The following is a 19,167-nucleotide window of genomic DNA, read 5'->3' as shown; positions in this document are numbered from 1 at the left end:
GGGTGTAGCGAAAAGCTTCTTTGATCTGGCCGACTGAAAACAAGAAAGACTCAAAGAGCAGACCAGCTGTGCAGCTTAAAGAGGAGTTTTCTCTAAACAACGTGTATGACAGAGGTGTTAAGCTGGAAAGCAGAGAGGTTCCCCTGACCCCCATGGACGGGTCCACAACACACCCTCTAATATCAACATTCAACAACTAGCCAATTCAAGCCTCGTTACAATGTTGTTGTGATGTTTTCCAGTTGTTTTAATCCCAATCACATACAAGCTAGCAGAGACAATACCATTTAAAACAATGACATTTGATCTGAAATCACAGATAAACAAAGTCAAGAGGTTGTTTCTTTTTGCCTCCACATAAAACTATGTTGTGTGCATGAATAAATATAAAATTAAAATAAATACAAACAAATATGTATACACTATATATTAAATAGAACTGACTATAAACCCGTTTGCTTTAACATTGTCCTCCCACACCTGCCAGCAGAATTCAGGTTCTCATTTGACACAATAAAATAAGAAAATATATGCATAATTTTTGGCATTGATTGTCATATGTTCTCTATTTGATATTTGACATTTACATACAGTACATAGCCACCTCTCACCTGTTTTAAACACGTTATAATCTTTCAATAACATTCCTTATTCATATATTTAAAATTCCACATACAGTGTGGGAGAGAGACATTTCCAAAGACTAAAATAGCAAAAGACAATTGAATTAGACTTTCAGATCTTTCCTTATCACCTTTTCTATAAGCATACTTTGGATCAATTAAGTTATATTGATTGATACACATAATCAATGGATAACAACAATATAAAGCCATTTCCACTGATCATTTAACTTGGAGGAGCTTCAGACTGTCTACAGTGTATTTTTATATTGTTTAAATAGGATGAAAGAAATTGTCTTTCTTGCTGTTCTGCAAGCAAACTGATTCAGCCTTCCTTATGTATCTACATCTAACATGTAATTTTGTGTTTACATTGTCGTCATAACATTTTTTCCAAACAGTCAAAAGTCAAAAACAGCACTTTTAACGGCACAAAATCACAGTACCGGAATGTACAGTATGCCCAGAAAACCATGCAAGCACATACACACATCACTATCAGTCATACACAATCACACACTCACTCTAGTAAACCCAAAACACACACACACACACACACACACACACACACACACACACACACACACACACACACACACACACACACACACACACACACACACACACACACACACACACACACACACACACACACACACACACACACACACACACACACACACACACACACACACACACACACACACACACACACACACAGTGGCATACATACATGAAATCACTCACAATGAGGTTACAGTACAACAGCACACACTGTCCTAAGCTAACAGCCCATGGGTAGAAAGTGTCTAGGGTGTTGAATTGGAGGTCACAGGTTAACAATCCAACACATCACTTCTAGTGACAGAACAGTTTCAGCTAATCACTATCACCAATAGAGAAAAGGGAGAGAGGGGACACGAGAGAGAGAAAGAGGGAAAAAGAGAGGTGAAGTGCAGGGAAGAAAATAAGAGAACTGGAAACACCGGTACCCTGAAGGTGAAAATGCTTCAACTTATTTTTTCTTCATGGCATTGAAGATCCATGCAGTCAAACCAACTCACAAGGGTTTATGAATAACGGCAGGTATTCATATACTAGTAGTATACTACACCTAGCATTTAGAACTCTGTCTAACACAGTGGATGCAAATGGAATCACATTTCATTAAGGGTTGGCTCTCTATGTTCATCTCCTTGGCCCACTTCCTAAGGCAGGAGTAGGCAACTCCATTCTGCCGCTGGACGATTTTATCCGATCGGATGGTCGGGAGCATAATAATAATCATTTGTACACTGCGAATTGACCACAACTAAGTCCTAAAATAAATGTTAAAATAACATACGTTTCATACCTTGATTACATTAAACCCCGATCACATATGTCTCTTTTTTTTATTCGTGGGAATACTTTGGAACAGATTTACTAAATTAAACTCCTTTTCTGATGAATTCCTGGTGATTCTACTTTTTTTAAAATCCAAAACTCATAAAAAAATCCCTTGTGGACCAGGTCCCTTAGAGAATATATGTAGCAGCAGACACCATTCTGTAGCAACATGTAGGACAGGACCTGCGCTAAAGCAAATAGGGATTATTACCATTTGCAAGGAATGTTCCCTTTGGGAGTCAAAATAATTGTTCACCTCATCAAAAGACATAATTTGCTCAAGCTGTCGCACATGTTAACCTGCTGACTAAGCCCCCAGGGCTGATACAGAGGGGTACATATTATGCTGCTTCAAAATATCTGTGAAACAACTGGCAATATGCATTTTGGTGGCCAATTCCCTCTGCCTGAGATTTGGTAATGATTTGCCCTGTAAGGTTCTCTTAAAATCAGCCAAAAACTCCCTGCATTTTCTACACCTGAGAGGAAAGAGTGACCGAGTGAGAGAGAGAGTGTGAGAGGAATGAGAGAATCTACAGGGAGACATACATTTGAAAACAGCTTAAGAAAAATCACACAAGACAAAGTAGTCTTCCAGTACGAGAAGCCTAACCCCAGTCCTGAAACAAATGGCACCCGAAAATGTACATTTTCAATAAAGGAAACATATAATACAGTACAGTGCATCATGTACTAAGAAACCACACAGAGTTGGTTATGTGAGTGCAGAATAACAGGGGCTCCATCACAACCCTCTATCCCCAGTCTCAGATGAGGCCTTCTCCTTCTCCCCATCTGTGGTGTTGTGGGCTGAGCCAGGCTGCAGTTTGAGGCCCTTCATTTTGGGCAGTGCAGGGCTGCCACTGCGGCTACGGCTGTGGCTGGGACTGCGGCTATGGCTGTGTCGGGCTCTGTGTTTCTTTTTCCGGGGGCTGGGACTGCGGGACATGGTCTTCATACCAACCACGCTGTCATCCTCAGAGGTGAAATCAGAGCTGTCGTCAGAGGGGCTACCGGCAGGGCTGGAGGTGGGCAGCTGGATCTGCAGAGGAGAGATGAGGGAGAGGAGGAGAGGAGGAAGAGATAGAGAAAGAAGAGCGAAGGACCAAGGAAAAGAAGAGCATAGGGAAGTAGCACAGGAAATGGTGTAGAACAAAATGAAGGAGCGGGGATGGGTGTGGAAGAACCAAAGGAGAGTTAAATGTCCCATTATACTTCAATGTTTTATTATTTACCATAAAAACTAGACAGCATCACTGTAAGCACCTGGAAAGGCTCTGTCACACCCACGAGGGTGCTCGTGTTATTGCTATAGTAACACAAGATGAAGTCTCCTGAGCCCTTGGGCAACTCATCCTCAGTAAAGGTCACCTGCAGAGGTAAAGACACGCAAAGAGTGAGAGAAGAGTCAAAACATAAAGATACAGTACCATGACAAGGTTCTCCAGTTCATTCATGTTTGTTATTAAAAGTCGCCCTTACCTCGTGTTCTACTCTATGGTAATCTGCCTCCTCCTGCTTGGCCCACACATAGCCTACATAGTCCTTATGGTGTTTGAATCCCACCTGGGGAGGCAAAGGCAGCACCAATTCCTGATTTTACAAAAACACTTAATGTCTTAGCTAATTATGACTTCATCATGACACATTATCTGGGTTACTTCACGCTTTGTTAAACATTGAAATCTGCTGTAGAAGGTTGCGAGTGAGAACCTTGTACAGCCCAATCCAGTCCCAGGAGCTGCGAGCGAAATTAGGTGCAGCCTTGAACGTGCAAGTGGCATCTGCAATGCTGTTCCACTCATCCTCCACCATGATCGTCACCAGGGGCATGTTCACCTTATAGGGGAACTACACACAGAATTCTGGAGGTCAATATCATCATGGTATATAATCAGAACACATCAGAACACAATATCAACATCTCTCTCCGACATAATACAGCATCAACATACAGTCTGTAGAAACCTGTTACAACAATGGTTATCTCTGTTTATTACAGGTTACAGCTGCGTTTTAGGTAAAGTTATGTGCATGTCACAACTCCGGTGACAACTGGGACATGGGGGGGGGGAAGAGAGGGAGAGGGGCTGTGTCTCACCTGGAGTGTAAAGATGGAAGAGACAGGCTTGTGGTCGCTGACCATGTACTCCATGTGACTGCGGTAGAAGTGCTGGGTGACCTTGGTCCCGCTGCTCGGCCCTAAAATAGAGCCTCTCTTCCCAGGAATAGGGGTCGGCCCAGAGGGAACTGTGGCCCTCAGACGCCACAGGATCCTGTCTGTCCACGCAGGCTTACGCTTCTTCCCACTGAGAGAGAGAGAAAGCGAGAGAAAGAGATAGAGAAAGCAGGGGGGGATAAGAGCTGTGATGATAAGAACACTCATCTTTGATCTTTAGGTGCAAGAAAGACCCCCATGTCACCACAAACCTTGTATCGTATGTATCTGTCCCCACATCAAACTTGTAAGTGGGGGGGAATTTGAGAGGACCCTCCAGAAATCCCTCCAGCACTGACTCGCTGACTTTGGCCATGTTCAGCTGTAGAATAGGAGATATCAGTGAATAAGTCTAAATTATGTGTCTCTGTTATGTTGGTCTCTGAATGTCTTCTAGTGGCATCCTCTACATTACACTCTCCATTTAATAGTGAGCCTTCATCTTGAACATGCATCTCACCTGGTCTTTCTCCCATAGCATGGTGAGTTTGTTGTTATCAATGGCTGCTTTCACAGCTGGAATTTCCAGTTCATCAATGCGGAAATTCAGATCTCCAAACCAGAACACCACACTGTGGAGGAGAAGAATAGTATGGAGTGGACTGAGGGAAGAGCGGAACTGTGAAGATGCCTTTAATTATATAAGGTATATCGATGGCTAAATGAGGTACTTTTAGTGTAACCATAACTACTGTGCACCCTCTATATCTTTACTGGATACAAGGGAGGGTGGACTGCTGCAAGTATGCTTTCTTATGTGTTTGTTTTTTCCTGCTGAGACAATGTTTGCAATGACGATGTAAACATTAAATGCAATCGCTATTTAGACTGCCTGTTTGTGTTGTGCTTATGTTAGTAATAGCCTACTGTTACAACAGACAAAGAAGTTTGGTAATGTCTAGTGTACAACACGTCAGTAATGTCTATTGTACAACACGTCAGTAATGTCTAGTGTACAACACGTCAGTAATGTCTATTGTACAACACGTCAGTAATGTCTATTGTACAACACGTCAGTAATGTCTAGTGTACAACACGTCAGTAATGTCTAGTGTACAACACGTCAGTAATGTCTATTGTACAACACGTCAGTAATGTCTATTGTACAACACGTCAGTAATGTCTAGTGTACAACACGTCAGTAATGTCTAGTGTACAACACGTCAGTAATGTCTATTGTACAACACGTCAGTAATGTCTATTGTACAACACGTCAGTAATGTCTAGTGTACAACACGTCAGTAATGTCTATTGTACAACACGTCAGTAATGTCTAGTGTACAACACGTCAGTAATGTCTATTGTACAACACGTCAGTAATGTCTAGTGTACAACACGTCAGTAATGTCTATTGTACAACACGTCAGTAATGTCTATTGTACAACACATCAGTAATGTCTATTGTACAACACGTCAGTAATGTCTATTGTACAACACGTCAGTAATGTCTAGTGTACAACACGTCAGTAATGTCTAGTGTACAACACGTCAGTAATGTCTAGTGTACAACACGTCAGTAATGTCTAGTGTACAACACGTCAGTAATGTCTATTGTACAACACGTCAGTAATGTCTATTGTACAACACGTCAGTAATGTCTAGTGTACAACACGTCAGTAATGTCTATTGTACAACACGTCAGTAATGTCTAGTGTACAACACGTCAGTAATGTCTAGTGTACAACACGTCAGTAATGTCTAGTGTACAACACGTCAGTAATGTCTAGTGTACAACACGTCAGTAATGTCTATTGTACAACACGTCAGTAATGTCTAGTGTACAACACGTCAGTAATGTCTAGTGTACAACACGTCAGTAATGTCTATTGTACAACACGTCAGTAGTGTCTAGTGTACAACACGTCAGTAATGTCTAGTGTACAACACGTCAGTAATGTCTATTGTACAACACGTCAGTAATGTCTTTTGTACAATACAATGGTAATGTTTGTTGTACAACACCAGGGTATGTCTATTGTACAACATGTGAAAGGTTTTAGACTAGGTTACACTAGATAAAGACGTCAGATCATCGCCGCAGGGAGGAAGGAGGGCGAAGCGCTAGCAAAGTGAGCAGCAGCTATGTAAAAAATCTACATAGAGAATCTCACACATGCGCAGAACCCAGATAAGCCCCCCCCCTGTTGTTTATTTGTGCAAGTGCCTGGGTGTAAACTTAAGTGGGTTCAGTGTTCATATGTATAGAGACTAACGCGTGTTCCAGTGTTCATATGTATAGTGACTAACTCGTGTTCCAGTGTTCATATGTATAGTGACTAACTTGTGTTCCAGTGTTCATATGTTTAGAGACTAACTCGTGTTCCAGTGTTCATATGTATAGAGACTAACGCATGTTCCAGTGTTCATATGTATAGAGACTAACGCGTGTTCCAGTGTTCATATGTATAGTGACTAACTTGTGTTCCAGTGTTCATATGTATAGAGACTAACTCGTGTTCCAGTGTTCATATGTATAGAGACTAACTCGTGTTCCAGTTTTCATATGTATACAGACTAACTCGTGGTCCAGTGTTCATATGTATAGTGACTACCTCGTGTTCCAGTGTTCATATGTATAGAGACTAACTCGTGGTCCAGTGTTCATATGTATAGTGACTACCTCGTGTTCCAGTGTTCATATGTATAGATACTAACTCGTGGTCCAGCACCCCTGTGGCAGCCTGGCCTTCAAACTGCTGCTGCTGCAGGATGCTCTCAAAGTCCTCCATGCGCTGCTCAGAGTTCTCCATGTGGGCCGGCAAGTGGCAGTTCAAGAAACAGATGGTGTGACCGAACACAGACATGCGCGCACTCACACCCCCTTTATTACCCTACAACAGGACCGAAGAAATGAGAGGGAGTGAGAGAATAAAGGAAGGGGTAGAGTGAGAGTGAGAGAAAAAGAGAGAAACAGAATAAGGTTGACTATTGGGGACAGGAGCAGAATGGCAAAATTAGTATGATGTAATAAAACATTCAATTTGCAAACCGAAAGAACAAATGGTACGAATAGTAACCTAGCCTATGAGACCAACCCCCAGTGCGGAAACCTATCTGAGGGCAGGAAGTTTGTGGATACATGAATGACCAGTGAATGACATGATCAATATTTAACGTGCAGTGCTCTATGTGAATGAAGGCAGGATGGAGCCGTGTGCTTCCTCCTGCTGCTCATCCTCACCAGCTCTGACCTACAAAAATACAAGAGATGACACAGCAGAGGGAGACCTGCAGAATGTGCTGATGCTTATCTGAGTTCACACAGAGAGGACAATAGAAAGACACAGTGAATTACTACAGCAAAACAGGCAGACAGACAGCCTCTGCAAACTTTGATCAACTGCATGGGCTTTCATTACCCTTAAAGGGTACATCATAGGAAACGGATTACTTTAAGTTCAGATCTCATTCACATATCTACAGAAATTATCTGGGGAGTGTTTAAAGGGATACTTTGGGATTGTGTCAAATGAACATGCGGATACCATATTTATGTCTCTGCCTACAGTTTGAAGGAAGTTGATAACTAGCATTAGCGCAATGACTGGAAGCCTAGTGTAAATAGCGCACTGCTAGTTAGCATTGATACACAAAACTACCTCAAACTTCCTTCAAACTGAATGCATGTACATACAAATGCTATCCATGAGTTCATCTGACTCCGGGGTAGTAGATAAAGGGTTTTATGGCCAAAATCCTGAAGTATCCCTTTAAAGGTAGACTCAGCAACACTCAACAACACTACAAGCAGCACCGCAGATACTGAGATGAGCGAGATGCAAGACTTCACTTTCACACAGTCACACAGAGAATCTGTGCACATTCACGGGTTCGCTTCACACTGTTCACGGTGTGGAAGCCAGGGCAACAAAACAGAGGAGAAGATGAGCCTCACGCATCAACGCTCTTAGTTGTTGCGGCAAATTGACCTGTTTACTTTCTGCATCTATGTCATATCGCTGAGTCTACCTTTAATGCTATGAACCATAAATGCATTCTCTCTTTAAGAATACTAAAGCACCACCTTCTGGACATCAGAGGTATGGAGGCAGACTTCCAGACAAGCTTTGGGTACAGCCTGCTCAAACATAACCCTTCCTGCTAAATAGTGAGAAGTAAGGGAAACAGAGGCCAACAGAAGCAACCCTGGAGGGAAGGTCAACAGAAGCAACCCTGGAGGGAAGGTCAACAAAAGCAACCCTGGAGGGAAGGTCAACAGAAGCAACCCTGGAGGGAAGGTCAACAGAAGCAACCCTGGAGGGAAGGTCAACAGAAGCAACCCTGGAGGGAAGGTCAACAGAAGCAACCCTGGAGGGAAGGTCAACAGAAGCAACCCTGGAGGGAAGGTCACTTTTCATCCTTAGCACTGCCTTGTTGTCCTTAGACTGACTGGCTGTGGGAAGGCTTTTTAAAGCTAGAAGTTGCTAGATACATTTTTTAACTTTCAGAACCCCAAATATAAGCTTGTTTTACTCCAATGTTTGTAAACAATGTACTGTAAATGTATGGTCAGTGCTTGCATCCATAGCTCTGTCTATAAGTCTGAGAGTGGTAAAATTCCTCCAGGCCCATCCCTCAGCTTCTTACTAAAGAGGTGAGGTGACTGCTTTGTTATTGTTTCAGTGAAAGAAAAAGAAAAGGTATGCACTCACTACTGTAAGTCACTCTAGATAAGAGTGTCTCCTAAATGACAAATGTAAAATGCAATTAAAGATTCTAGCTTTAAGGGTGGGTCAGTTCTGATTGTGCACTTCAGTTCAATAGCGCTGACATTCCCACTTCTATATCTTAACCTAGGGTGTTGCGGCTGTCTTCATTAATGTGGTCTGTCTGATTCTCCCTGAGTTAGTGATTAAGATAAGTCAGTGTAGGACTGGGAATTACCAGAGACCTCACGATACGATATTATCACAATACTTAGGTGCCGATACGATATGTATTGTGATTATCACGATTCTATATGTATTGCGATTTGATGTTCAAAACATATCGATCACTATATGTCTGCTGCAGAGAGACAAGAGAGAGCATGATACAATTAGTCAAATATCAATATAATATCATCCAAAAATTATATTGCGATATGTAACAAGCCATTTCCTCCCCATCACTAGTCATTGTGGACAGTTTTGTGTGGTTCTCTGTAGAATGTAGTCTCAAAAGGCAGGTGTCTTACCCAGTAGCCCCCCAGGCCGGTGCGGGTGGTCTCTGTCTGCACCCCTCGGAGGAAGGGGAGGTGGTAGTACTTAGCGAAGACCAGCAGCAACACCCCCTGCATCCGCTGGGACGTCACCTGAGACAGAGCGAGAGAGAGGGGAAGAAAATGGAGGGAGGGAGACACAAATGGGAGAGAAGTTGTGAGATAATGAGTCACAATGTAAGGTGACGGGGGAGGTAAATTGTCTCCTGCTAAATTTGACAATTAGAAATAAATGAGCCATTATAGACGAGCTGATTGCCTATAAAACAAACTGATATGTGGACATGAGTTGCTTGTATTCACCCATGTTCTTGTAGTCCACCATTCAGTGGGATAATGATTACTGTAATCTCTAGGCAAATTAACTATATCTATATTATATCGGCAAGTTTATATACGCATCCTCTCTGGGCTGTCTGCCTGAAGCCTGCTAAACTGAACGACTGGATATAACTGTATGTATGTCTGTCTCTCTACTGTGTACCAGTGATGTCTCTCTCTCATCAGGATTCAGTGGTCCAGCCCTCCCACTGTTTTACATGAGGCAGTGAACCAAAAGGAGGGCATAGCCTCCCCTACCTTCTCTGTCTAAACAGTAAACCCATGTGAGGGAAAAACATGATGCATGATTTGACAATCCTGCACTGTGGAATACATGATACAGCATACACCACAGTAGGCCTGTACTCACAATTATCATATTGAGCCTACCCAGCCTGCAAATGTATTTCACTTATTATATTATATTATTATTATTATTATTATTATTATTATTATTATTATTATTATATTATTATTATTATTATTATATTACTTGTATTTTATTGGTCTAGATACCAGGTAATACAGTTTGTGATATTTCTATCTACTAATAAAGGGATAAATGCTGTAAACATTTCCTCACCCTAGACCAGAGATTAAAGTAATGCTACTCCCTTCCCCTGTAAATACACTCCAGCCACATCCACATCCATAAGAAGCCTGACCTCGCATCGCTGGGACCTGTGATGCCCTCAAGGCATTAACAGAGGCACACATCTCCACGAGAGAGAAGGCCCCTCTTGCTTGCATACTCACTGGCTATTTGGAGGGCTTGGTTGTGTAATGGGCTCTATTGATCCATAAACTGGACTAGGTTTATGTATTTATGTGTGTGTATGTTTCTGTGTAAGGACATAGTGAATGCGAGCCTGTGTGTTCTGTATGCGCGATTGTGTGTAAATGACAGTGTGAATAAGTGTAGATGCATGTATGTGTCAGTGTGTGTGGGGTTGAAAGACGTGCTGCTAGGTGACCTAAACTGTGACATGCTTAAAACCCCGGCCATCCTACAACCTAAGCTTGATGCTCTCAATCCCACACAAATGATCAATGAATCTACCAGGTACAACCCCAAAGCCGTAAACACGGGCACCCTCATAGATATCATCCTAACCAACTTGCCCTCTAAATTCACCTCTGCTGTTTTCGACCAAGATCTCAGTGATCACTGCCTCATTACCTGCATCCGTAATGGGTCAGCGGTCAAACGACCTCCACTCACCACTATCAAATGCTCCCTGAAACCCTTCAGCAAGCAGGCCTTTCTAATCGACCTGGCCCGGGTATCCTGGAAGGATATTGACCTCATCCCGTCAGTAGAGGATGCCTGGTTATTCTTTAAAAATGCCTTCCTCACCATCTTAAATAAGCATGTCTCATTCAAGAAAATTAGAACCAGGAACTGATACAGCCCTTGGTTCTGTCCAGACCTGACTGCCCTTAACCAACACAAAAACATCCTGTGGCGTTCTGCATTAACATCGAACACCTCCCGTGAAATGCAACTTTTCAGGGAAGTTAGAAACCAATATACACAGGCAGTTAGAAAAACCAAGGCTAGCTTTTTCAAGCAGAAATGTGCTACCTGCAACACAAACTCAAAAAAGTTATGGGACATTGTAAAGTACATGGAGAATAAGAGTGTCTCCCCCCAGCTGCCCACTGCACTGAGGATAGGAAACTCTGTCACCACCGATAAATTCACTATAATTGAGAATTTAAATAAGCAGGTGGTCATGCTTTCCACCTGGCTACACCTACCCTAGTCAACAGCCCTGCACCCCCCACAGCAACTTGCCCAAGCCTCCCCATTTCTTCTGAACCCAAATCCAGATAGCTGATGTTCTGAAAGACCTGCAAAATCTCGACCTCAACAAATCAGCCGGGCTAGACAATCTGGACCCTTTCTTTCTAAAATGATCTGCCAAAATTGTTGCAACCCCCATTACAAGCCTGTTCAACCTCTCTTTCGTGTTGTCTGAGATTCCCAAAGATTGGAAAGCAGCTGCGGTCATCCCCCTCTTCAAAGGGGGGGACACTCTTGACACAAACTGCTACAGACCTATATCTATCCTACCCTGCCTTTCTAAGGTCTTCGAAAGCCAAGTTAACAAACAGATCACCGACCATTTCGAATCCCATCTTACCTTTTCCGCTATGCAATCTGGTTTCAGAGCTGGTAATGGTTGCACCTCAGCCACGCTCAAGGTCCTAAACGATATCTTAACCGCCATCGATAAGAAACAATACTGTGCAGCAGTATTCATTGACCTGGCCAAGGCTTTCGACTCTGTCAATCACCACATGCTCATCGGCAGACTCAACAGCGTTGGATTCTCAAATGATTGCCTCGCATGTTTCACCAACTACTTCTCCGACAGAGTTCAATGTGTCAAATCTGAGGGCCTGTTGTTCGGGCCTCTGGCAGTCTCTATGGGGGTGCCACAGGGTTCAATCAATTCTTGGGCTTATTCTCTTCTCTATATACATCAATGATGTCAATGTTACAAGAAAAACTAAATGCATGCTCTTTAACTGATTGCTGCCTGCACCTGCCCGCCTGACCAGCATCACTACTCACAGTTCTGACTGAGAATATGTGGACAACGACAAATACCTAGGTGTCTGGTTAGACTGTAAACTTTCCTTCCAGACTCACATAAAACATCTCCAATTCAAAGTCAAGTCTAGAATTGGATTCCTATTTCGCAAAAAAAGCATCCTTCACCCATGCTGCCAAACATACCCTCGTAAAACTGACCATCTTACCGATCCTCGACTTCGGCGATGTCATTTACAAAATAGCCTCCAACAACCTACTCAACAAATTGGATGCAGTCTATCACAGTGCCATCCGTTTTGTCACCAAAGCCCCATATTCTACCCACCACTGCGACCTGTACGCTCTCGTTGGCTGGCCCTTGCTTCATACTCGTCGCCAAACCCACTGGCTCCAGGTCATCTACAAGACCCTGCTAGGTAAAGTCCCGCCTTATCTCTCCTCGCTGGTCACCATAGCAAAGCCAATTCCTCCTTTGGCCGCCTCTCCTTCCAGTTCTCTGCTGCCATTGACTGGAACGAACTACAAAAATCTCTGAAACTGGAAACACTTATCTCCCTCACTAGCTTTAAGCACCAGCTGTCAGAGCAGCTCACAGATCACTGCACCTGTACATAGCCCATCTATAAATAGCCCAAACAACTACCACTTCCCCTACTGTATTTATTTATTTAGCTCCTTTGCACCCCAGTATTTCTACTTTGCACACTCATCTACTGTCTAATCTAGCATTCCAGTGTTTTAATTGCTATATTGTATTTACTTCACCACCATGGCCTATTTATTGCCTTTACCTCCCTTATCTCACCTCATTTGCTCACATTGTATATAGACTTATTTCTACTGTATTATTGACTGTATGTTTGTTTTACTCCATGTGTAACTCTGTGTTGTTATATGTGTCGAACTGCTTTGCTTTATCTTGGCCAGGTCACAGTTGAAAATGAGAACATGTTCTCAACTTGCCTACCTGGTTAAATATATATATATTTATTTAAAAAATCTCTAATTAACTTCAGAGAACATTTGGGAATGCTGCTGAGGGCTGCCAAACCACATTTTGGTTTGATAATACAAAATACATTAGGCATAAGAGTGTGTGTGTGTGTGTGTGTGTGTGTGTGTGTGTGTGTGTGTGTGTGTGTGTGTGTGTGTGTGTGTGTGTGTGTGTGTGTGTGTGTGTGTGTGTGTGTGTGTGTGTGTGTGTGTGTGTGTGTGTGTGTGTGTGTGTGTGTGTGTGTGTGTGTGTGTGTGTGTGTGTGTGTGTGTTTTTGTGTGTGTGTGTGTGCAATTCATCTTTCACAAGCGTTTTCTTTACTTAAACCATGACATTGTTTCCTGTGATTCGTCTCTAAAATACAACATTTTTGATTGGTTGATATGTCCACCAAAATAACAATAGATGTAGCCTGGGTCTGTTTCTGCTCTCTTGCCAAATCCTTATAGAATTGTCATGCCAAACAAAATGACAGCAACGGGTTTGGCAAGAGCACAAACAGATCTGGGACCAGCCTACAATAGCTTCAATAGAGGGTGCTGATTAGAGAAGATTTGATTGACATATTTGTCTGTAGGGTGGATGGTTTGGCAAACTCTCTTCTTATAGGTCTAATCACCAGCCAAGTCTGACAGTGGGCTGTGAGAGTGGAGGAGAGCGGACAGAAGGGAGGGGATATTACTGACAGTGACCTTAGGGAGAGAAAAGAGGGGGTGTTGGGTTACAGGTCATTCTTGGAGACCTTATGTCTGTACAACATTCCATGACTAGACAGACGACTACAGTAATACTGTTATGGTTGAGGTTCAGTGGTAACACATAGAGTACAGATACTAACAACCACTCAGACATACAATCCTAACAAATACCCATGCATGCATGTGAACACATATGCACATAAAAAGCTCTCATGAGCAACATTATAAGAGTGATTTGTAGTCAGGCATGAGATGAAGGCCAGGGGACAGAATGAGTCTCACTGTCACAGAGCCATCAACACAGAGCGAACCTTACAGTCCAGAAATAAACCAGCACCCTGAGAGACCTTTCATCTAGCTTTCTGTTGTCTCTCTGCAGCTGATTCATCCTCTCTACCTACCTCTCCAACAGTGTGGAATAATGTGTTAGACACTGACAGGCCAAGAAACACCAACCACACTGCACCAGCTGTGGCAGGACCCCCTCCTCTCCCTTACTCTGTCTTTCTGTCTTTCTCTCTCAAACACACACGCACCCACACACACACAAGCACGTTTGAATAGATGGAGCGTAAATAAGCACATTGGAAATGGATGAAACATTTTCTGTAACCAATAGTGCTGCAGCAAGTCACAGAGCTGAGAGAGACAGAGAGAGAGAGACAGAGAAAGAGAGACAGAGAGAAAGAGAGACAGAGAAAGAGGGACAGAGAGAGAGAGAGACAGAGAGAAAGAGAGACAGAGAGAAAGAGAGACAGAGAGAGAGACAGAGAAAGAGAGACAGAGAGAGAGACAGAGAAAGAGAGACAGACAGAGAGAGAGAGAGAGAGAGAGAGAGAGAGAGAGAGAGAGAGAGAGAGAGAGAGAGAGAGAGAGAGAGAGAGAGTAATGAGCCCATCCGCTCCACTATGCCCTCACATATTATACACGTCACATTGACTGGCAGAGATATGATCAGAGAGAACAGCAGAGTCTAGAGACTGGCTCTCACTGCACTTACATTTAAAAACACAAATGTTTTCACAAATGTACATAACATGAGCTCTATTTGTTTGCTCTGCATTATTTCTCTTTTTGTGTGTGCACCAGTGTGTGGGTGTCTCTGTGTCAGTGTCAACCCTTTACTGACCAGTATGTATCCGAAGGGGCTGAGTCTCTCCATGCAGGCGTCACTCCATTGGTCTGTGAAGAGAACGTCTTTCAGCCTTTTGTTGATCATTGAGTTGACTTCCTGTAGCCTGAGAGAGCAGCAGTTACACACAGTCAAAGGAGAGGGGAGGAGGAAGAGAGAGCGAGAGAGAGAGAGAGAGAGAGAGAGAGAGAGAGAGAGAGAGAGAGAGAGAGAGAGAGAGAGAGAGAGAGAGAGAGAGAGAGAGAGAGAGAGAGAGAGAGAGAGAGAGAGAGAGAGAGGGAGAGAGAGATAGAGTGGGAAAGGACTGTAACAAGGAAATGGATGGACAATAAAACATATGTAGGGGGAAATATAAAGACAGCTAAATAGATGGATCAATGTTGTTTAACAGTAAAGCTAACCACTCAACCTAGGGGACTGTCTATGGAAGGCGGATAGATATAAGGGACAAGAGAGGTCTTCTGGAATACTTGGCGATGAGAAGATGGTTGGCTGACTGCACTAGGGAAAAGCTCACCCAATTATATACATGTCTGTGTTTCCATCTCCAATGTGCAACCCCAGCAGAGCAGTGATGTCATCTGGCGGCATGGCACCGCCCACATTCCATGTGACTAGGTGCACCCTATCAGAAAGAAGGAACCCAGAATCTCACAATCACATACAGTATAGAATTAATAGAAGCTTGGTTCAATCCATAACGAAATAATTGGGCAACAGATTCTTAATGATCCGCAGACCATTTAATTACAAAGAATTTGTCAGGACATGGGAGGGCACATCCTTACTCTGTTGCCATATGATGATGTGTCTATATCTGATACACTTCGATTGATTCTCTGAGTATGCGCTCTCTCCATTAGCTTAATTAGCTTCAGATAGCTCTGACAAAGCCTTGGGGACACTGGGCATGTGTTGTCAGTATAGATAATAACACAGAGCGGGAAGTGGAAATATCTCAAACTGCTGACTGTTACAGCTTCTCAATTTGGGAGTTTCAGTGGCAAAGACACATTGTCTTGAGTTGAGCTTGAGCTGTACTCTGGTAGATGTGGTTTAACAGTTTCCTGCCACTGTGATAAAAGGAAAGGACTCCCCAGTAAAAATGTAGTTGGTTACATGCCACTTCAACCTGTACTATGGTGCTTGGGGCCATATATTGACAAATGATTGTGTCCCCACCACAGCACTGAAGGTTTGAAGCATGCTCTTAAAAAGTGCTTCCTGTTCATGTTCAAAACAACTGTTATGCTGTAGTGAAAGCTGGATCTGATAGAAAACGCACAGAGCCAGGAGCTCACCTGAAGTCTTCCACTACCTGAGACGGTGTGTCCGCGGTGCCCACCACAGAGAAGGCCCTCTGGGCATGAGGGTTGAGATGGGGAGGTATAGACCTGGAGGACGGTGGCTGGGGAACTGAGACTGCCCTCATTGAGATGGGGCTCCTGGCCCCTGTGGGGTGGCCTGGGACTTTAGGGCCAGCCTTCAGAGTGGTTTCAGTGGCCCCTCCATGCCCCCCATGGGGCTTGGCTGCTTCAGGCTGCAGGAGCTTAGGATGGCTGGCCCCAGCTGGAGCATCATGAGTGGTGGATCGGTCCTGGTTGGCACCTGGAGGGTCAGGTTTGGGATCACATACGTCCACAGAGCCCTCTATTCTGGGGGTCCTCTGAGGCCGTCGAGGCCGCACTGGGACTGACAGTTGAGGAGCAGGAGCAGAGGCAGAAGGGTCGGAGGCTGGGGCTTCTGTGCCTGGAACTACTGCTGGAGTGGGGGTTAAAACCTCTGCTAGTCCAGATGGGTTCTCAGGCAGTGGCTGGCTTTGGCTCTGATTGTCTGGATCCATCTCCCACAAACTCACTGAAAAACAATAGCAGGAGAAAATCGTGATCACCATATTCCATCAAAGTGTCCCAGGCAGTATAGACAGATGTTTAGATGTTTAGCAATGGAAGACCAACGTTTTACATGTCTGGTGATGGTGGGGAGGGTTATTTATTATGTGCTCTCATTGACGCATCCGTTGATGTGATTGAGCAGTTCACATTCCCCCCACATTCCCCGGGTGCTCTGGCAGCATAATGCCAGCCCCGAGTTTCTGGGTGGTTGCACTCTCGTGTGTGACTGAGAGCATCTGAAACAGGTCATTAAGTTATCCAGGAGGAGAGAGAGAGCAAGAGAGAGAAAGAAAGCGCGAGAGAGAGAGAGAGAAGAGTGAATGTGTTGAGAGAAAGCAAAGCATCGAGGGGAATTAGAGGAGGTGGGTGGGGAGGAGAGGGAGAATTGCAGCAGGTGTGGAGCAGAGGAGGTGGAGACAGGAGAGAAAGGAAGACAGAGAGAGAGAAGAGAGAGAGAGAGAGAGAGAGAGAGAGAGAGAGAGAGAGAGAGAGAGAGAGAGAGAGAGAGAGAGAGAGAGAGAGAGAGAAGGAAGGGAAGGAAGAAAGAGAGAGAGAAGCAAGAAAGGAAGAGAGAGAGAAAAGGGAAGAAAGAGAGAGAAGAGAGAGAGGGAGAGAGAGAGGATGGAAGAAAGAGAGAGAGAAAAAAAGAAGAGAGAGAAGAGAGAGAGAGAGAGAGAGAGAGAGAGAGAGAGAGAGAGAGAGAGAGAGAGAGAGAGAGAGAGAGAAAGGAAGGAACGAAGGAAGGACGAAAGAGAGAGGAGAGAAATGAAGAAAGGGAGAGAGAAAAGGGAAGAAAGAGAGAGAAGAGAGAGAGAGAGAAAGGAAGGGAGAAAGAGAGAGAGAGAGAGAAAGGAATAAAGAGAGAGAAGAGAGAGAGAGAGAGAGAGAGAGAGAGAGAGAGAGAAAGGAAGAAAGAGAGAGAGAGAGAGAGAGAGAGTAAAGGAGGGGGCAACAGTTCATACTCATATTTATGCCTTCCTACACTTTACACCTCTCACAGCTCTTGGACCAACTCAGAAATAGAGTGAGGAGAACACGCCGATGTACCGCTTATCTCAGCAGCTCTCTTTGTACAGGAGCCACCTCGCCTGCCATTCCTCCGGTAACCACGGAGACGCAGAGTAAGTTCATATCAGCTCAGAACACCTGCTAGACACAAGCGACGGAAACCGCTGTAGGGTCTGCAGCAATACAACCTGATAGAATGGTAATGACAACAGAGAGAAAGGGAGAGAGAAAGAGAGAGAGAAAGGGAGAGATAGAGACGGAAAGAGAACCCTAGAGGGCACTTGTAGTAGAGGTCTTCACAGGTGAGATCTGAGTCCTAAATTCTTACTTTTGTCTCGGATCTGGATCAGGTCTGATATAATTGCCACGGGTCTCAGGTATGTGCACTCAAAGTTGATTTACCGACTAGACCCGATTGGACCTGTTAATTTAATGTGTGAGGTAATGAGAACTATGCAAGTTTGTTATCTGGGTCAGCCAATTGCAAATAAATAAAACGTACTGTATAGCTTATGCCCACCTGAAACTGGTTCCGGCCACTCACCTCACGTGCGCCTGCTGCTGAGGAGGGCGAGCGAGTGAAAGGAGGCTTGGCCTCGGCTACTGTTCATTGCGAAGATGGAGGCCTTTTTCATTGAAGTAAAACAAAAGTTAGCGAAGAAAGCGTATAATGAAAAGAAGTCAACAAGGGGAATGTCCTCTGTGTGAGAAGAACGTTGGAGTGGCCAAATGGACTGTGTGAGAAGAACGTTGGAGTGGCCAAATGGACTGTGTGAGAAGAACGTTGGCGTGGCCAAATGGACTGTGTGAGAAGAACGTTGGAGTGGCCAAATGGACTGTGTGAGAAGAACGTTGGAGTGGCCAAATGGACTGTGTGAGAAGAACGTTGGCGTGGCCAAATGGACTGTGTGAGAAGAACGTTGGAGTGGCCAAATGGACTGTGTGAGAAGAACGTTGGCGTGGCCAAATGGACTGTGTGAGAAGAACGTTGGCGTGGCCAAATGGACTGTGTGAGAAGAACGTTGGAGTGGCCAAATGGACTGTGTGAGAAGAACGTTGGCGTGGCCAAATGGACTGTGTGAGAAGAACGTTGGCGTGGCCAAATGGACTGTGTGAGAAGAACGTT

General features: G+C 44.0%; 1 protein-coding gene across 7 annotated transcripts in view; it reads right to left on the bottom strand.

Annotated features, from left to right (window-relative positions):
- Positions 1-229: 229 nt before the first annotated feature.
- The window catches only part of LOC124036347 (inositol polyphosphate 5-phosphatase K-like), a 46,459-nt gene continuing 27,521 nt past the window's right edge, over positions 230-19,167 (bottom strand). For 6 of the 7 annotated variants that reach the window (XM_046350809.1, XM_046350810.1, XM_046350814.1 and 3 more), the window contains 12 exons: positions 16,440-16,995; positions 15,656-15,763; positions 15,136-15,244; positions 9,407-9,523; positions 6,886-7,061; positions 4,691-4,802; positions 4,443-4,552; positions 4,114-4,321; positions 3,726-3,863; positions 3,495-3,578; positions 3,279-3,383; positions 230-3,054 (listed from right to left, as the gene is read on the bottom strand). In XM_046350809.1, coding sequence (XP_046206765.1) covers positions 2,758-3,054; positions 3,279-3,383; positions 3,495-3,578; positions 3,726-3,863; positions 4,114-4,321; positions 4,443-4,552; positions 4,691-4,802; positions 6,886-7,061; positions 9,407-9,523; positions 15,136-15,244; positions 15,656-15,763; positions 16,440-16,995 — 2,120 coding nt within the window. In that variant the 3' untranslated portion in view covers positions 230-2,757. Of the gene's footprint in view, positions 3,055-3,247; positions 3,384-3,494; positions 3,579-3,725; positions 3,864-4,113; positions 4,322-4,442; positions 4,553-4,690; positions 4,803-6,885; positions 7,062-9,406; positions 9,524-15,135; positions 15,245-15,655; positions 15,764-16,439; positions 16,996-19,167 lie in introns of all 7 variants that reach the window. The other variant, XM_046350815.1, reaches the window with a different exon arrangement.

Source organism: Oncorhynchus gorbuscha, linkage group LG05 (assembly GCF_021184085.1).
Source record: "Oncorhynchus gorbuscha isolate QuinsamMale2020 ecotype Even-year linkage group LG05, OgorEven_v1.0, whole genome shotgun sequence".
Lineage (NCBI taxonomy): Eukaryota > Metazoa > Chordata > Actinopteri > Salmoniformes > Salmonidae > Oncorhynchus > Oncorhynchus gorbuscha.
This window is presented reverse-complemented; position numbering and strand designations above follow the sequence as displayed.